The 15,130-nt window shown below is 43.5% G+C and overlaps 1 protein-coding gene across 1 annotated transcript; it reads left to right on the top strand.

The window, feature by feature from the left end:
- The first annotated feature begins 5,019 nt into the window (after window positions 1-5,019).
- On the top strand, window positions 5,020-11,845 carry ATP4B (ATPase H+/K+ transporting subunit beta). Its single transcript, XM_052705672.1, has 7 exons — window positions 5,020-5,276; window positions 6,570-6,698; window positions 7,245-7,358; window positions 8,967-9,166; window positions 10,133-10,189; window positions 10,499-10,591; window positions 11,031-11,845. Exons 1-7 carry the CDS (start codon window positions 5,165-5,167, stop codon window positions 11,190-11,192), a joined length of 867 nt encoding a protein of 288 aa, XP_052561632.1. The 5' UTR covers window positions 5,020-5,164; the 3' UTR covers window positions 11,193-11,845.
- The last annotated feature ends 3,285 nt before the right edge of the window (window positions 11,846-15,130 follow it).

Below are 15,130 nucleotides of genomic sequence, written 5' to 3' on the forward strand. Positions count from 1 at the left end.
GCGGCGCTGCCGCCGAGACAGAGGCGGGGGCCGGGCGGGTCGGGCGCGGTGCCGAGCCGGCTGTGCGCTGCGCGCTGCTGCCGCCCGCCGTGCCGCCGGGGTCCTGCAGTGGGCAGGCAGGAGACCTTGCCCGGGCTCGTGGCCCTGCGGGAGCTCCAGCCCTGCCGAGCTCTGGTTTTGTGTGGCAAGTAAATAAATACATAGAAATGAAAGGCAGTGTTTCCTTTGGGAGAATCTCTCCCTCAGGGTGACACACACACACACCAACCCGGGGAGTAAGGGGATGCTGTGGAGAGAGAGCAAGGTGCAAAGCATGCTCGCAGGTGTATTCATGACTTCATACAAATTGTTTTGAGGCCCAAGAAGATGTCAACATGGACATCACATAGCTCTGGGTGCCCACAGCTCACCCTAACCACAGTAAGCTGCTACCAATCTTAGGACCTCAAGGAGTAAGGGGAGGAGAGTGATAGGACAAGGGGAATTGGCCTCAAATTGTGCAGGGGAGGTTCAGGATGGATATTAGGGAAAATATCTTCTCCAAAAAAGTGGTCAGATGCTGGACTGGGCTCCAGCACCCAGGGAGGTGGTGAAGTCATCATTCCTGGAGGTAATCAAAAACATTTAGATGGGGTACTGAGAGATGTGGCTTAGTGGGCAAACACTAGTGGTAGATGGATGTTTGGACTAGATGATCTTAGAGGGCTCTTCCAGCCTTAAGAATTCTATGATTCTACAATATTGGGAGTAGTTTAAAAAGCGTGTGTGCAGCTTTAGCTACACCATTATCCTTTCTTGTTTGTAACTGACTTGAAACAATAGTGATTATACTCCCAAGATAGTAATTATACCAAATGTAAGTTCTTTGTTTGACATGAACAAGACTTTGTGCATAACAGAGGCAGGGAGCAGCTCTGCAGGGGCACTGGCTGGTAATGCGGCTTGTTTCCTTGCAACACCTCATGAACACCATAGGACAATCTGTGCAGATGGAAAAATCCCTTTGGCAAAAGTTAATGAGGCCAGAACTGCTGGAGATGTTTTGTGGGATGCTTAGTGTTCCCAAGGACCTCATTACTCTCTCCATCATGCAAAAGACACTGCAAGGAGTAGTATGCCACCCCACAATGCCAAGCTTTTGACTCACTGACTGTCCGTCTGAAAGGAACATCACTGAGTTTTGGTATTTATTTTTGCGCTCAGTTTAGCACTAGTTTCCTTTAGTTGCTGGGGGCAGAATGAAAATGAAGGGAGATGGCTGGGCTCATGATGGGGCCACGTTAGCAGCCCTGAGACAAAGAGCAGGGCAGAAAAGCAGAGGCCAGCCAAGGTCCTCTGGAAAACCCCAGTAAGTGGTGGGTCAGACCTGAAGAGAATCTGCTTTGCACTTTCCACAGCCCTGGTCATGTTGCTATCATAAACCCACACTTTCACCTAAACCTCCTTGCTTTTATCAATTGCCCTGAGGCTAGAAACATCAGCACAGTTCAGCTCAAAGATATTTTCACTGTTTTCTTGCCCTGAGTTCCTCAGGCTGCCAATTTGATGCCTTTATTCTCAAATGTAGAATTGTTGTCCTCAAATTTTAAAAATGCCAACACCTTTGTCTTGTCAACTTGCAAAATTGCTTGTGGCAATGGTGTTGGAGCTTGATGATCTTTGAGGTCACTTCCAACCCAAGCCATTCTATGATTCTATGAAAATATGGGAGAAAAGCAAATAAGAGGAATATAAAATTCTCTTTACTCTCTCCACTAGAAAGGCACAGCAAGCCTGACCAACTCCTGACCGTTTAATATGGAAAACAGCCATTAATCAAAGAGAAAGATGCAAAGCTCATTTCTGCCAGTGGATATGACCCCCAAACACCAGCTCTCCCATCACCCCTGAGGTGACCTCCACACATAGAAGGTGGCAGCACAGCAGATGCTTCCGCCCAGGACCCACCACTAGGACAGATTTCCCTCCTTGCCTGCCCTTATCACAAGTGAATAATGTTTAATGTTTTACTAACATTGACACTGAGCTCCCATTCAGTACCGTGCAGCAACTCCAGCAGCTCATTGCAGTGAGCATTATACAGCAGGGTGAGCCACCGCTGTGCAAGGTGTGCCGTCATCCACTTCTACCGAGGAGAATATCTCAGAAGGACAGCATTTCAGGCTAGAGCAAAACTTACAGGCATGGTGCTCCAAAAGAGGCTAAATTACATGTAAAGCTCATACTCAAGCTTACAAAGTGTACTAATTCCCTTTGCAGGTATGCATTCAGCTACTTCTGATCACAGCAGCACAGCTCTCCTGAATATGCTCTCCATTACTCTTCTGAAGAACATGGGCCACCCTGAGGCCAGGCTCTGCCTTGCACACAGTGAGGTCAACAGCAGAAGGAAAATGCACACAGCGCCCCCCCCTGCCCTGAGCAGGGCAACCAGAAGCAATCGTTAAAACTGCAAAACTGGTGCTAATGCTGCTGCCTGCTGGAAGGGGTAGCAGGGCCGTGGTCTCCAGTTCTGTCCCATGCTCCTGTGTGACCCTGCCGCTTGGCTGTCCTTCAGTTGAACAGCCAGCCCAAGGTCGGAGATGCAGACATTAAATACCAGCAGGGGAAAGCAAACATTGGTCCCAGTTCATGAAGCCCTGAGTACATGAAGTACCTTGCTGCTCTCTGAATGCAGTGTGTGTGCATGCCCACATGCCCATGGCCTTGCAACCAAAGGCCAAAATGCTGCAGGATTTGGGCAGAATAAAGAGACCAGAGGTGGCTGCAGGGCCAGCACTGGATGAGGAAAATGGGCATGAATTGAATCCTAATGGGCTACAACAAGCAGCTACTTAGACCAACAAGCCCTTCATGGAGACATGGAGAGATGTCCACTGGTTGGTGACAAATGTCCTGACAAACGGTCCCAGCAGTGGCTGGGAGCTTTTGAACAGAGCCTTTGGAATAGTCATATCTCCATCCTATCTTAATAAACCTCTTCAGACAGGCAGTGCGTATCCCCATTCACATGCACAAATTTTCCATGAGGTTTCCTTACTTGTCACAGCTCCACACTGATTTACGCCACACAGCTGTGATAGCTCTGAATTCAGCTCTGTAGGCACCGGTGCTTCTCAACCCCAGCTTTTGGTGCTCTTTTACCACCACCTGCAGATGCCAGTGCCCTCTGATCACAACTTTCCATATCCAGCTTTTCATCCACTAAATATGGCTGCACAATTTGGTGGGCAAATTAAGGTATCAGTTAATGAATTAAGGTAAGGTCCCAGCTCCCTGGAGGCAGATTTCACACATTGCCTGGAAAAACCCTCCAAGGAAAAATCTGTCTTTATAAATCTTTTCATTCCAAAATTTCCCCTCAGCCTTTCACAGGAAGCACCAAACTCTGAGTCAGTTTGCCTGAAGAGAGGTGGAAAATCTCCAGGTTCCCACTGGGATAATTCTGAAGTCAGGCAAGAGAGAAGCTGTGACCTTGGCTGGGCCTCCCTTGTCGTGGTCTTGGCTGCATCTTGGCAAGAGGACAGGGGGTGAAGGTGATGTGGGTCTGCTTGGTCAGGAGCATCCATGACACATAGCAACAGCCCCACTGAAGATTTTATAGATATTTTGCCTGCTTTTTCTTACATTTTCACTGACGATTCCAAATACTGAAGAGAGAAACCACGTTAATTTAACCACCTGCTCTCATAGGACTTTGATGTTTTGTTTTTCCTACTCCTGATTCCGTGTGTAAACACATTTGTCATTTATTGTTCTTAATATATTTACGTATTTAATTTATTCATGTTAGAATTATGTACTTGGCTCATTATAAAATAAGGATATAATTAACTTGCGGTAATTTTATTTATGCTCTTATATTAATGTGGTTAATGTGTTTACGTAATTTGTATTTCTGGAGCTTCCAGTCAGAGCAGATTTCCATCTGGAATATTTTTCCCCTTTATTCTTGCCTCTTATTGTAGGTACTGCTTTTTGTAGATACTTCTGCACATCTTCATTTGCAGTTTTCAAGGCCTAAGGCCATTTCCTGCCATCCACATTTCTCAGCCTCAGTCATGCTCTGCACTGCACCTGTGCTCCTCAGATCTTGGGGTTCCCAAGTTGTATGCAGCAACAGGTATAGATAGACAAATGAGATATAACACGAGAGAAGATGACTACATGACCACATGAAATCCTTGGCCTGGGGCTCATGAAGTGTACTGCCAGCTTCCCATACAGTGTAACACAAACTCCTGAATGCAGGCGGGCTTGGCTTTGCCGTCTTTTTGTTCATCCTCCTCTTTCCATGGGGCATACAAACTGGTAGAATGTCTGTAAATCTTAATTTTGTTTCACTTAGCCTGGTTCCTATTTTATCATCTGAAAACAGGTAAAATCACCCCAGATCGGTGGCTCTTACAATAAAACATCATGCTGCCTGACCTGAGGCAGAAAAGCAATATAAATCTGTATTGCTTCTTAGAAATTCAGCATTATTTAGCTGGCAGAAACCCCTGCCATGTCACAGGGCTCAACTACAGCTGTCTCAATGTCCAGATAACCAAAAGCCTGCCAGTTAATCTTGTCAGATGTTCCCATTTTAATGACTTTGCCACCATAGTGAATGGCAGGGCATGCCAGTGTTTAAAAAAGAGGATGAAATCCCATCCCTCTGCCCATAGGTTGTAATGGGAGTATTGCAATCAGTATTTGCAGGTTAACTGGAAAGAAAGAAGGAAAGAAAGAGGAAGAGAGGAAGGAAGGAAGGGAAAAATATAAATTAAAAAAAAAAAAAAAGAGAGAGAAAAGGTTCTCCTTATCTGTTTAGATAACCACTATCACACTGAGCATATCACAAGCCCTAAGGCACTCTGCGAAGTGCGTAATCCTGTCAATCTCTTTGGGGCAGTTTACCTGGGAAGGGCATTTGATAGGAGCTGACTTTCCTTTGCCAGCCTCAGCACTGAGCGTTATCAGCACTACCTATAAAGCACTGCATCTGCTGCGGGCCAGTAATCAGTGTAGGGGCTTTTGTTGGTATAGGCAGTGATCTCCTTGACCTTCAGTGGAGGGGAAAGTATAAAAACCAAAGCAATTTGCTTGGGCAACTCTTTGAGTCCCTGTTGAATTTCTTCATTTCTGAAGAAGACGCTTTTGGGGGAAATTCTGTGGCAAAATGGCAACTTTAAATGAAAAGAAGACCTGCAGTGAACGGATGGAAAATTTCCGCCGTTTTGTCTGGAATCCAGAAACGAAGCTGTTTATGGGAAGGACCTTGATTAACTGGGGTATGTTTCTGTGCACAAGGGTTTCCTTTCTGACACCCTTAAAAATCTTGAAGGGATGGGTGTTGTTCTGATGAATGGGAGGTAATGGAAGGATGGAATTTTTTATAACCTCGATTTTTGGATGTGCTCCTGATCCTCTTACAATATCCCTGCTCTCTGAATACAGCCAATTAGGTCGAAACATTGATCCAAGAAGCTCCTGCAAATATTCTAAAGCATTTCTGGCCCAAATATTTGTTAAGGACAACACTGGACATATAGAATCATAGAGTGGTTTGGGTTAGAAGGGACCTTTAAGATCATCTAGTTCCAACTCCCTTGCTATAGACAAGGAGAGTGTTATAAGCAATAGACATGTTAACATCCTATTAATAGCTAAGTGTTATGACTATAACATGATGCTGACATTGCTGTCTATAAGGGCTTCTGCTGCAGGGGAATTTGGCCTTGCTGCTACACTGGTGTTGTTCAGCCCTGCAGATGCCAGGCTGATGGGGCCAAGCAATGGCAGCACTGTGCTGCAGACCTGCACTGATGATCTCTACTCTACAGCTAGCTGGGGAGGTGTGGGAAAATATTTTCTGTCCAATTCTCTGGAACCACGTTTTGCTTTTCTGAATTTCCTTTTTAAATTACTGCATGTTGAGTAAATCTCTTTTACCGTTGAACTAATGCCTGTTTCAGCTGAGGCTTCCTGTTTGTAGCCAAGCTTATGTCTGCCACAACAATGTGTTTGATGATCTGATGATCTGTGTTCTGGGAACTGCAGCTTGGAATATTTTAGAGAGTCCCTGCACTTCCTGCAAGTCGTAAGTGTAGCTACAAGCTTCCAGAAGGTTTTCTTCTGATGGGAAACGTGTAACTGTAGCCTATTAGCCATTCCTATAAACAAAAAGGAAACCTAATCCTTTCTGATTGTGTATACATTCTGCATATATGCACCAAAACCAGCATTATTCTGAATCTCACCCCATAATGAAATAGCAACACGGTGCATTTTGCTGGAGGTGAGATATGGATTTAAAGCAAGCATGCCCAGAACACTGAGCTCCACGGTGCAAGCAATACGAGCAGCAGCTTGCTTTTGTCAATGAAATCTATTGGGTCTTTTGCTCAGTCTGCGTGTAATAAGCAGTTGAATGGCCTTAATGTGGGAAGCTGCTCCTCCTTCAAGCTTTAAACAACCCAAGTGCCAGCAACGCCAGGCTCGTTCACTTCTTGCTGACATGATGCCATTAGCTGCAGTGTTCACACAGCATGAGCTCGAAGACCCTTCCCCTCCTTTTCCCTCAGTGTGGATCAGCCTGTACTACCTGGCCTTCTACGTGGTGATGACTGGGATCTTTGCCCTCTCCATATACTCCCTAATGAGGACGGTGAATCCCTACGAGCCAGATTACCAAGACCAGCTCAAGTCCCCAGGTACAGCAACTACCTTAACCATCCCTTTCAACCTCAGCCTGAAAGCAATTAACAAATGTTAAATATTTTAATGAGCCTTGCCAGCAGCCCGTTAAATAAAGGCATAAAATTAGGCAAAGAGACATGGAATGAGGAATCAGGGTTTGTGGGACATGATGTGAGGATGGAGAGGGACAAGACAGAATTAACAGGAGATCACCAGAGCCTATCGCTAGAACTTCAGCCCCCAAGTCCCTTTTTACTATTTTTTCAAAGAAATTGCCTTTATTTATTTGTTTATTTATTTTTTTATTGCATGCCTGCTGTACTTGGAAGTTTTCTTTCTCAGTATTCTCTTAGTTTGATGTTTGCTGACAATATCATTTCTCTGTAATATTAAGCACAGCGTTTTCAAGAGCTGTTTATCACCTGGCAGGACAGCCCATTTCCTTATTGTAAATGCTGTGTTTAACAAGTCCTGGGGAAATCCACTGCAGTCATTGGGATTATTTTGTGATCTGCTCTGATAACAGCACCTCTCTTCTGCTTTGCCTTCCCCTCTTGAAGGTGTAACATTACGACCAGACGTGTATGGGCACAGAGGGCTACAAATCTACTACAACGCATCTGACAACAAGACCTGGGAGGGGCTGGTGACAATGCTCCAGACGTTTCTGACAGGTAAGAAGGACAATAAGGTCACCTGAATAAATGCTCTGTCACCTTTTCCTTACTACAGCTGAGAACCTTCAGGTTTTTCATTTTCTGTTTGTCCGTCTGAAATCAGAGATTTTGAGTGGGAAATGCATTTTTTCTGAAAAGCAGGAGCAAATCACTTCGTGAATCTATAAATCAAACATATGTAAACGTGTATATTAAAAGCAGAGCCCAGCTTCATCGCTCTTTTTTTTTTTTTTAGCTTTAATAAAAGAGGCTATCAGAGAGTAAAGAAATGGGAAGAGAAAGATCTATAGAACTACTGTCTAAATTAATCTAATCGTATTTGTGACTGCAAATATCAAAGTGCCATAGCAAGTCCTGTGGAGCCAGCACATACTGTCATCAAAGAGCACAGCCAAAATAGGTTGGGTGCTCCATTTATGTTCATAGTTCAATATATTTATATTCCTTGTAAGCCTTATTATCACATTTCTGTTTCTCATACATGCATTGAGAAAAATCGTATTTGAAATTGCCTTTTTCTGGAGCTGGCAACACAAATTGCCAGCCTTAATGCAATTTTTTATTTTTCTCTCCTGGATATTCTTAAAAAAAAAAAAAAAAAAAGAATTAAACTTTCCTTGTTCCATCTAATCCCGATTTCACTTGAAGTACAATCTCCCATCATAGAATATACAACCTGATGTTGAGATAGAATCAGAGAATCGTTTACAGAATCACAGAATCACAGAATCACCCGGGTTGGAAGGGACCTCAAGGATCATGTAGTTCCAACCCCCCTGCCTAGCAGGGCCACCAAACGTACACATTCAGATCAGGTTGCCCAGGACCCCGTCCAACCTGGCCTTGAACACGTCCAAGGACGGGGCATCCACAACCTCCCTGGGCAGCCCGTTCCAGGGCCTAACTACTCTCCTTGTGAAGAACTTCCCCCTAACATCCAACCTAAATCTTTCCTCCTTCAACTTGGATCCATTTCCCCTAGTCCTGCTGTTGTCAGCCCTTCTGAAGAGTTTACTCCCCTCCTGGGTGTAGGTTCCCTTCAGGTATTGATAGGCTGCAATGAGGTCACCCCGCAGCCTTCTCTTCTCCAGGCTGAACAAGCCCAACTCCCTCAGCCTGTCCTCATAGGGGAGGTGCTCCAGCCCCCTGATCATCTTAGTCGCCCTCCTCTGGACCCTTTCCAAGATCTCTATGTCTTTCTTGTACTGAGGGCTCCACACCTGGACACAGTACTCCAGGTGGGGCCTCACAAGAGCCGAGTAGAGAGGGATAATCACCTCCCTCTCCCTGCTGACCACCCCTCTCCTGATGGAGCCCAGGATCCCATTTGCCTTTCGAAGGTTTAGGTTCCTTAAAGGCCATCCATCCAACTCCTCTGCAGTGAACAGGGACAGGTACAGCTGGATCAGCGTGCTCAGGGCCCCATCCAGCCTGACCTCGAGTGTCTCCAGGAATGGGGAATCCACCACCTCTCCATGCAACCTGTGCCTCACAGCCCTTACTGTAAAATTCTACTTCCTTATATCCAGTCTAAATCTCCCAGATGCATAACTTCTCTATGAGAGGCTTCACAGAGGAATTTTCTTTTTTCTTTCACAAACCCAGCATATAGCCCAGCTGCTCAGCATCTGAACATCAACTGCACAAGCAACACATACTTCATCCAGAACACCTTTGATGGTCCAAATAACACAAAACTGTCCTGCAAGTTTACATCAGATATGCTTCAAAACTGCTCTGGCATCACAGATCCTACTTTTGGATTTCCAGAAGGAAAACCTTGCTTTATTGTAAAGATGAACAGGGTAAGTGCAATGTCAGGCTGCAGAGCAGTGAGGAATTAGTCAGGAAACACTGGGTCTCGTGATTCTCAGCTGGGGAGCTCAACTCTGCTTTGCAGTGTGCAGACAATTCACTCCGCTTTTCCCAAGAGTGACCAGAGAAGCAGTGGGACTTTGTCACCATCCCTAGGAGAGTAACATGAACAGAATCTCTGAAGCTTTGGGGCACTTTTGTTAATATCTCTGTAGTGCTGCTGTCTGAAAAACTATTATGTAAAAGCTTCTTTTTTGTAGTACTGAGACCTTGCTGTTAAAGCGTTAAGATAGGGCTTCAGGTAAAGTGACTTCAGCAATGTGCTTCTTGCACATTCCATTTCTCCAGCCTGCAAAGAAAACCTTTGAATGAACAAACATTTCAGGTAAAATGCTGAGGTTTATAGTTTAATTTCAGTACAAAATGAAGAGTTTGTATTTGTCAGTTCCTGATAGACAAAATCCCTTCATTTTTGGTTTGGCTCACACCCTAGGCTTGGGCACTGAATATTTTTGGGAACCCAAAAATGAGATCCACCTGTGAGGGCAGAACCATGCACCTAATGTTTGCAGGCAAAATTAGAGGTGTTTCCTGAGGAAGTTCTTTGTTTTCCTCAGCAAGGATGCATGCAGGGTAGAGAGAAAGGCAGTTAAGAGGGCCCTGGGGACTTCAGTTCCTTCTGCCTTTGCTGCTGCAGGAAGTCAGCCTACTACTGTGTGGGACCAAATGGGTCCTAGAGCTTCAGCCAAAGCAGAAGCTTCCTAGAAGGACATTCACAGTGCTGCTTTCTGAGCACCTCCCAGGCAATATCCCCCCCACTACCTTAGTGAGGCAGTCTGACTGATGGGGCCTTATGCAGGAACACATTCAGCAGCATCTAAAGCTCAGTTCATCCTTTGCTCCCTTTTGTCTCAAAACCATCACCAAAATGACTCAATGTGTGCTTTCTATTTCAGATTATCAAATTTTATCCTGGCAACGGCACAGCACCGAGAGTGGACTGCACCTACGTAGTAAGTGTGTGAGGGCTGCACTGAAAGGCTTTGAGCAACACAGCTCTGACAGCCAAGCAGCCTAAGAACCAAAAAGCAACCAAACAAAAAAGCAATTTGTTTTGCTCTCCCAGTAGCAAGGTTTATGAATCAGAGCAACTCTTCAAAGCTTTCTGCAACTGTCAGCAGATCTGTTTTTCTTGGCAACAATAGCAGCAGGATATTTCCACTTTTATTTGAAGATTGGCTCTGAACAGATCGCTGTACTTGAGCAACAGCAAGGAATATTTGCAGGGGGGCAGCCAACAAATCTCTCTTACATTACAACAGGGTGACGAGTCCCGCCCGCTGGAGGTAGAATACTACCCGGTGAATGGCACCTTCAACCTGCACTACTTCCCCTACTATGGAAAGAAGGCACAGGTGGGTGCCACATATTTCAGTTTTAATTTTCTTCATCTCCTTCAGATAGTGATGGGACAAGGCGGAATGGTTTTAAGGTGAAACAGGAGAAATTCAGGTTAGATGTTAGACAGGAATTCATTACTCAGAGGGCAGCGAGATGCTGGCACAGCTGCCCAGAGAAGCTGTGGTGCCCCATCCCTGCAGGTGCTCAAGGCCAGGTTGAATGGGGCCCTGGGCAGCCTGAGCTGGTGGGGGGCAGCCCTGCCCATGGCAGGGGTTGGGGATGGCTGGGCTGTGAGCTCCCTTCCAACCCAAACTGTTCTATGGTGACAATCTTTGTGTAAAATGAAATGACTGCAACTTTCCTGTCATGTTATGTGAACTGGAAGAAAGATCTATTTTAAGGTTTTGAAACTGGCAATGGTAAGATAAAGAATTTTTGTTTGTTTCCTCCTAGCCCACTTACAGTAATCCTTTGGTAGCGGTGAAATTTCTCAACATTACAAAGAATGTAGAAGTCAAGATAGTGTGCAAAATCATTGGAGCCGGGATTACCTTTGATAACGTTCATGACCCCTATGAAGGCAAAGTGGAATTTAAATTGAAAATAGAGGACTGAGCAGAGAGAGACACTTCTGAAAAGCTGATGTGAAGAATGACTTACCTGTTGTCACATAGACTGATATTTATTTCCCATGATTGCCATATGAATGTACTCAAATTACAGTGAGTAGACAGTTTCTACTGAGAGGTAACCCATATAACTAAAAAGCAGTACATCACTCAGCATGTGAAACAGATGGGAATTATCCCCAATGTACACAGCCTAGTGTTCTGTGGCTACACTGTGCTTAAACCTCTATGCAAATCCTTGTACAAAACATGTGTCTTCTAACCCAAGCAGGTGTGCTTTCCAAGAAAAGGAAGTATGGGATCAAATGTTGTTTTTCCTCATTTTTCAAACTCTAATAAATAACTGATGTACAATACTGAATACTGGATATTGTAGAAGCAATAGCTAGAAAAATAAGTAGCTTGAAATACTCTGAGATACCCTTCTCAATCTGCCTTGTACAGGATGTTTAAACTGTAAAGGGACAGCCTTTATTTATCTGCATGCCAATGCATTGCTTTGTGTATCAGCCAGCTGAGTCTGACTTCAGTTGACAAATCAATAACTGCAAGAGAAGAACTTTAAAGCGGCCTGTAGCTTTTCTAATACCTAGCATCTGTGATTTCTTTCTAACAATAAAAACGCTTTTTTGGTTGGTTGGTTGGTTGGTTGTGGGGGTTTTTGTGTTCTGTTCTTCTCCCCAAAAAAGAACTGCCATGTAAAGCAATGAGCTGTGGGTTACCTGGAATAATCTGGAAAAATGAAAACATTAAGCTAAAACATCAAAGGAGTCTAAACTTTGAGAGGTCCAGCCCTCCCACAGACATGCTGTGTATGTACAGTATGTTCATCTTAGATGAACTGGCCTCACTTAACAATGTTCTAAGCACTCCTATTCCAAGTCTCTAATTCCTTTTATATATATGTACACATACGTATATGCACACAAGTTCACATACACACATACAAAAAATACACGTACATTCAGTCACAATATTAGAGATAATTGGTTCACCAACCGGTACAAATGAAAAAAGCCTGTCAGACTTCACAAACCTTTCTTTGACCAAGACACTGAAGCAGTGCATTTCAAACAATACCATATAAGAAAAAGAGATTCCCAAGTTTAACTGGATGCAGATTACTGAGACACTAGAAAGAGAAGGCAGCAGGGCCATGTCATCAGAGCAGAGGGATGGGCCATCATTTTTCCTGTCAGCTGTGCAACGGAGAAACCAGTCAGGGAAAAAGGCAGGTAATAACATGGCATGGAACTAATGTTAACCAACTGCATTATTTCATCTATATCCAATTTTTTAAAATATCCATTAACTTTCAGTTTCCAGACTTTTCTCTTAAAGGTATTAAATCTCATACTGAAGGTCAATGCAGAGCAGACAAACACAGAAGTAACTTTGAACCATTAAGGTTGGAAAAGACCTCTCAGATCACAGAATGACAGAAAACACCAAGGTTGGAAAAGACCTATAAGATCATCCAATCCAACCATCCACGTATCACCAATAGTTCTCACTAAACCATATCCCTCAACACAACATCCAAACGTTCCTTGAACACCACCAGGAACAGTGACTGCACCACCTCCCTGGGCAGCCTGTGCCACTGCCTCACCACTCCTTCCAAGAGGATACTTTTCCCAATATCCAGCTACAACCTCCTTTGACGATGAGATGCATCTTCCTACTGGATCCACTGACAAATATTCGTATAACTGCTGATCCAGTAGTTGAAGCATTAAGTCTAATACTGAAAGTCACAACCAAATATTAACAGGGAAGAAAAATATCAGTACAAGCTCTTCAATGCTTAAAGGAGGCTCTTTGCTATGACTATCAGCAAATTAAAACGTTTGCTTTCCAGCTTCCACAGCTCCTAAGTACTGTATATAATATAAAGTCTTTGCTTAACAGTCTCACACAAGGACCACAGTGTCACTGCAATTGCCCTCAGGAATTTCACCTCATCATTTTATGCAACTGTTTTTCACCTCTTTCATTCAAGTAATAAAAGACTGATACTGACCAACCTGCAGCAAATAAAAGTGTCTATGTGCTACTCGCAGTAAATGAATGGAAAACAATCACAACTTGCATGTCTGCAAAAAACATCACATGCTTTGCATGCACAGCCCCTTCCTAAGCTTCCCCACTTTCAGACAAAAGCATTCAATCACAAACAAGATTATGTTGTTTAATAGAAGATAAAAAATAAGTATGAAAGAATATCTGTATTTTTTTCTCCTCAATTTAAACATCTGAACAACTTTGGACAAAGTTCGCTTTTCATTTCTTCAAATTTATTTTTTTGATACCAGAGTGGGAACAGCTGATGATTTCTGAATTGTATTTTTGTTGATGAAGGCCCAAGGCCTTGTTAAAGCAAGCACTGCTCGGGCACCACATGCAGAGATTGGGTTCCTACATCTCTCACCTGCTCTAAAATGAGAAAGAACTGAATTTTGAAGATGCTTAGGGGTAACGTGCTTCATCAGTGTGCTCATGTGTCAGTCCTACTCTTACCAAAATGAGCATTTTATCATTCCAATTTCATCACGTGTCAGAGGGTTCTTACCACCTTTACCAATTAGATAGCTGATTTCAAGCTGATTTTGAATTCCAGTCCCTAATTCTTGTGTTGCTTTTCTCTCACATTGATGAACCCCTTACAACGATGTCATTTTATCTGATCTGATCTGACAGAAACCCAGACACTTCTTGTGTTTCTTTCCCACAAACCGAGAGTTCCTAAAATCTCATACAAGAAGACTCTGACCTTTGATTTCAAGTAACGAGGAAATGATCTTTTCACAGTCTTTTCCAATTGTTCCAACAATCTTTTTAAACGGCGAGGCCAACAAGAACACAGTTCCTCAATGCTGGTCCTGCTGTTATGTGTCCAGGTGTAAAATCACCTTACAATTACACTCTCTGAGTGGTCAGGCACTGGAATGGCTGCCCAGGGAGGTGGTGGAGTCGCCGTCCCTGGCAGCGTTCAAGAGGCGTCTGGATGAGGAGCTGCATGATATGGCTTAGTGCTTGTGGTGGCAATGGTGATGAGGAGACGGTTGGACTAGATGATCTTATAGGTCATTTCCAACCTTGTGATTCTATGATTAATGATTAGTTCTAAGCACAAATATCAGATTAGCTAATTCCTTAAAACACTGCGTAGGAGACTTATATGCAATTCCCATCTACTGTGGCACCAGATCATTCTGTGGATCCCACGTTTTCAGCACATAATCTTATCTTCTGTACTGTTACCTTGAATTCTTTGTTCAAAAGATGTGGTTTGCACAAAGCACTTTGGCCACGACCTTGCTTGCCAAGCAATCTGCATTTATCTGTCCTCTTCATTCTTTTCTAATCATATCACTTACTTTTTAAAATATTTCTTTCCACGTTACTGAAGAAAACCTTAAGCAGTAGTTCAGCGTTACTTGATGCAACTACTCAGCCAGTGATAATCCCACAAAAACCTTCGATTCAGCAGTGAACAATTTTTAACCCCTTAACACACAGTGTATCGATATGGTAAAGCTGGAGGTGCTTAAAAAAAACTGGAGGTACTTAATGATATTGAAATATATCCATTGTTTCCTTCCTAAAATCAGCTGCACTATCATACCACATTCATTTGTTAAGACCTATTCTGCAGTTTGTCCATTTTACAGTTAATCTTCCAACCTTTTGATTGAGTTTCAACTGAATCCTTCAACACTTTTTGTAACATGCTCGCTGCTGATCTCAGGCCCTGTAGACGATATTCACAGAGGTCATATTCACATCACTTTTGAAAAATGGAATTCTGGAATTCTTTCATTCTCCAGGCATTTACTTGCAATCTCAAGGTTCATTAAAAATCAGCATCAGAAATATAGAGATTTACTTCACCTAGAATAAATTACTGGGGTTGCAGTTCTT

The sequence above is a fragment of the Tympanuchus pallidicinctus genome, unplaced genomic scaffold (genome assembly GCF_026119805.1).
Source record: "Tympanuchus pallidicinctus isolate F22 unplaced genomic scaffold, pur_lepc_1.0 scaffold6, whole genome shotgun sequence".
In the NCBI taxonomy this organism is placed as follows: Eukaryota; Metazoa; Chordata; class Aves; order Galliformes; family Phasianidae; genus Tympanuchus; species Tympanuchus pallidicinctus.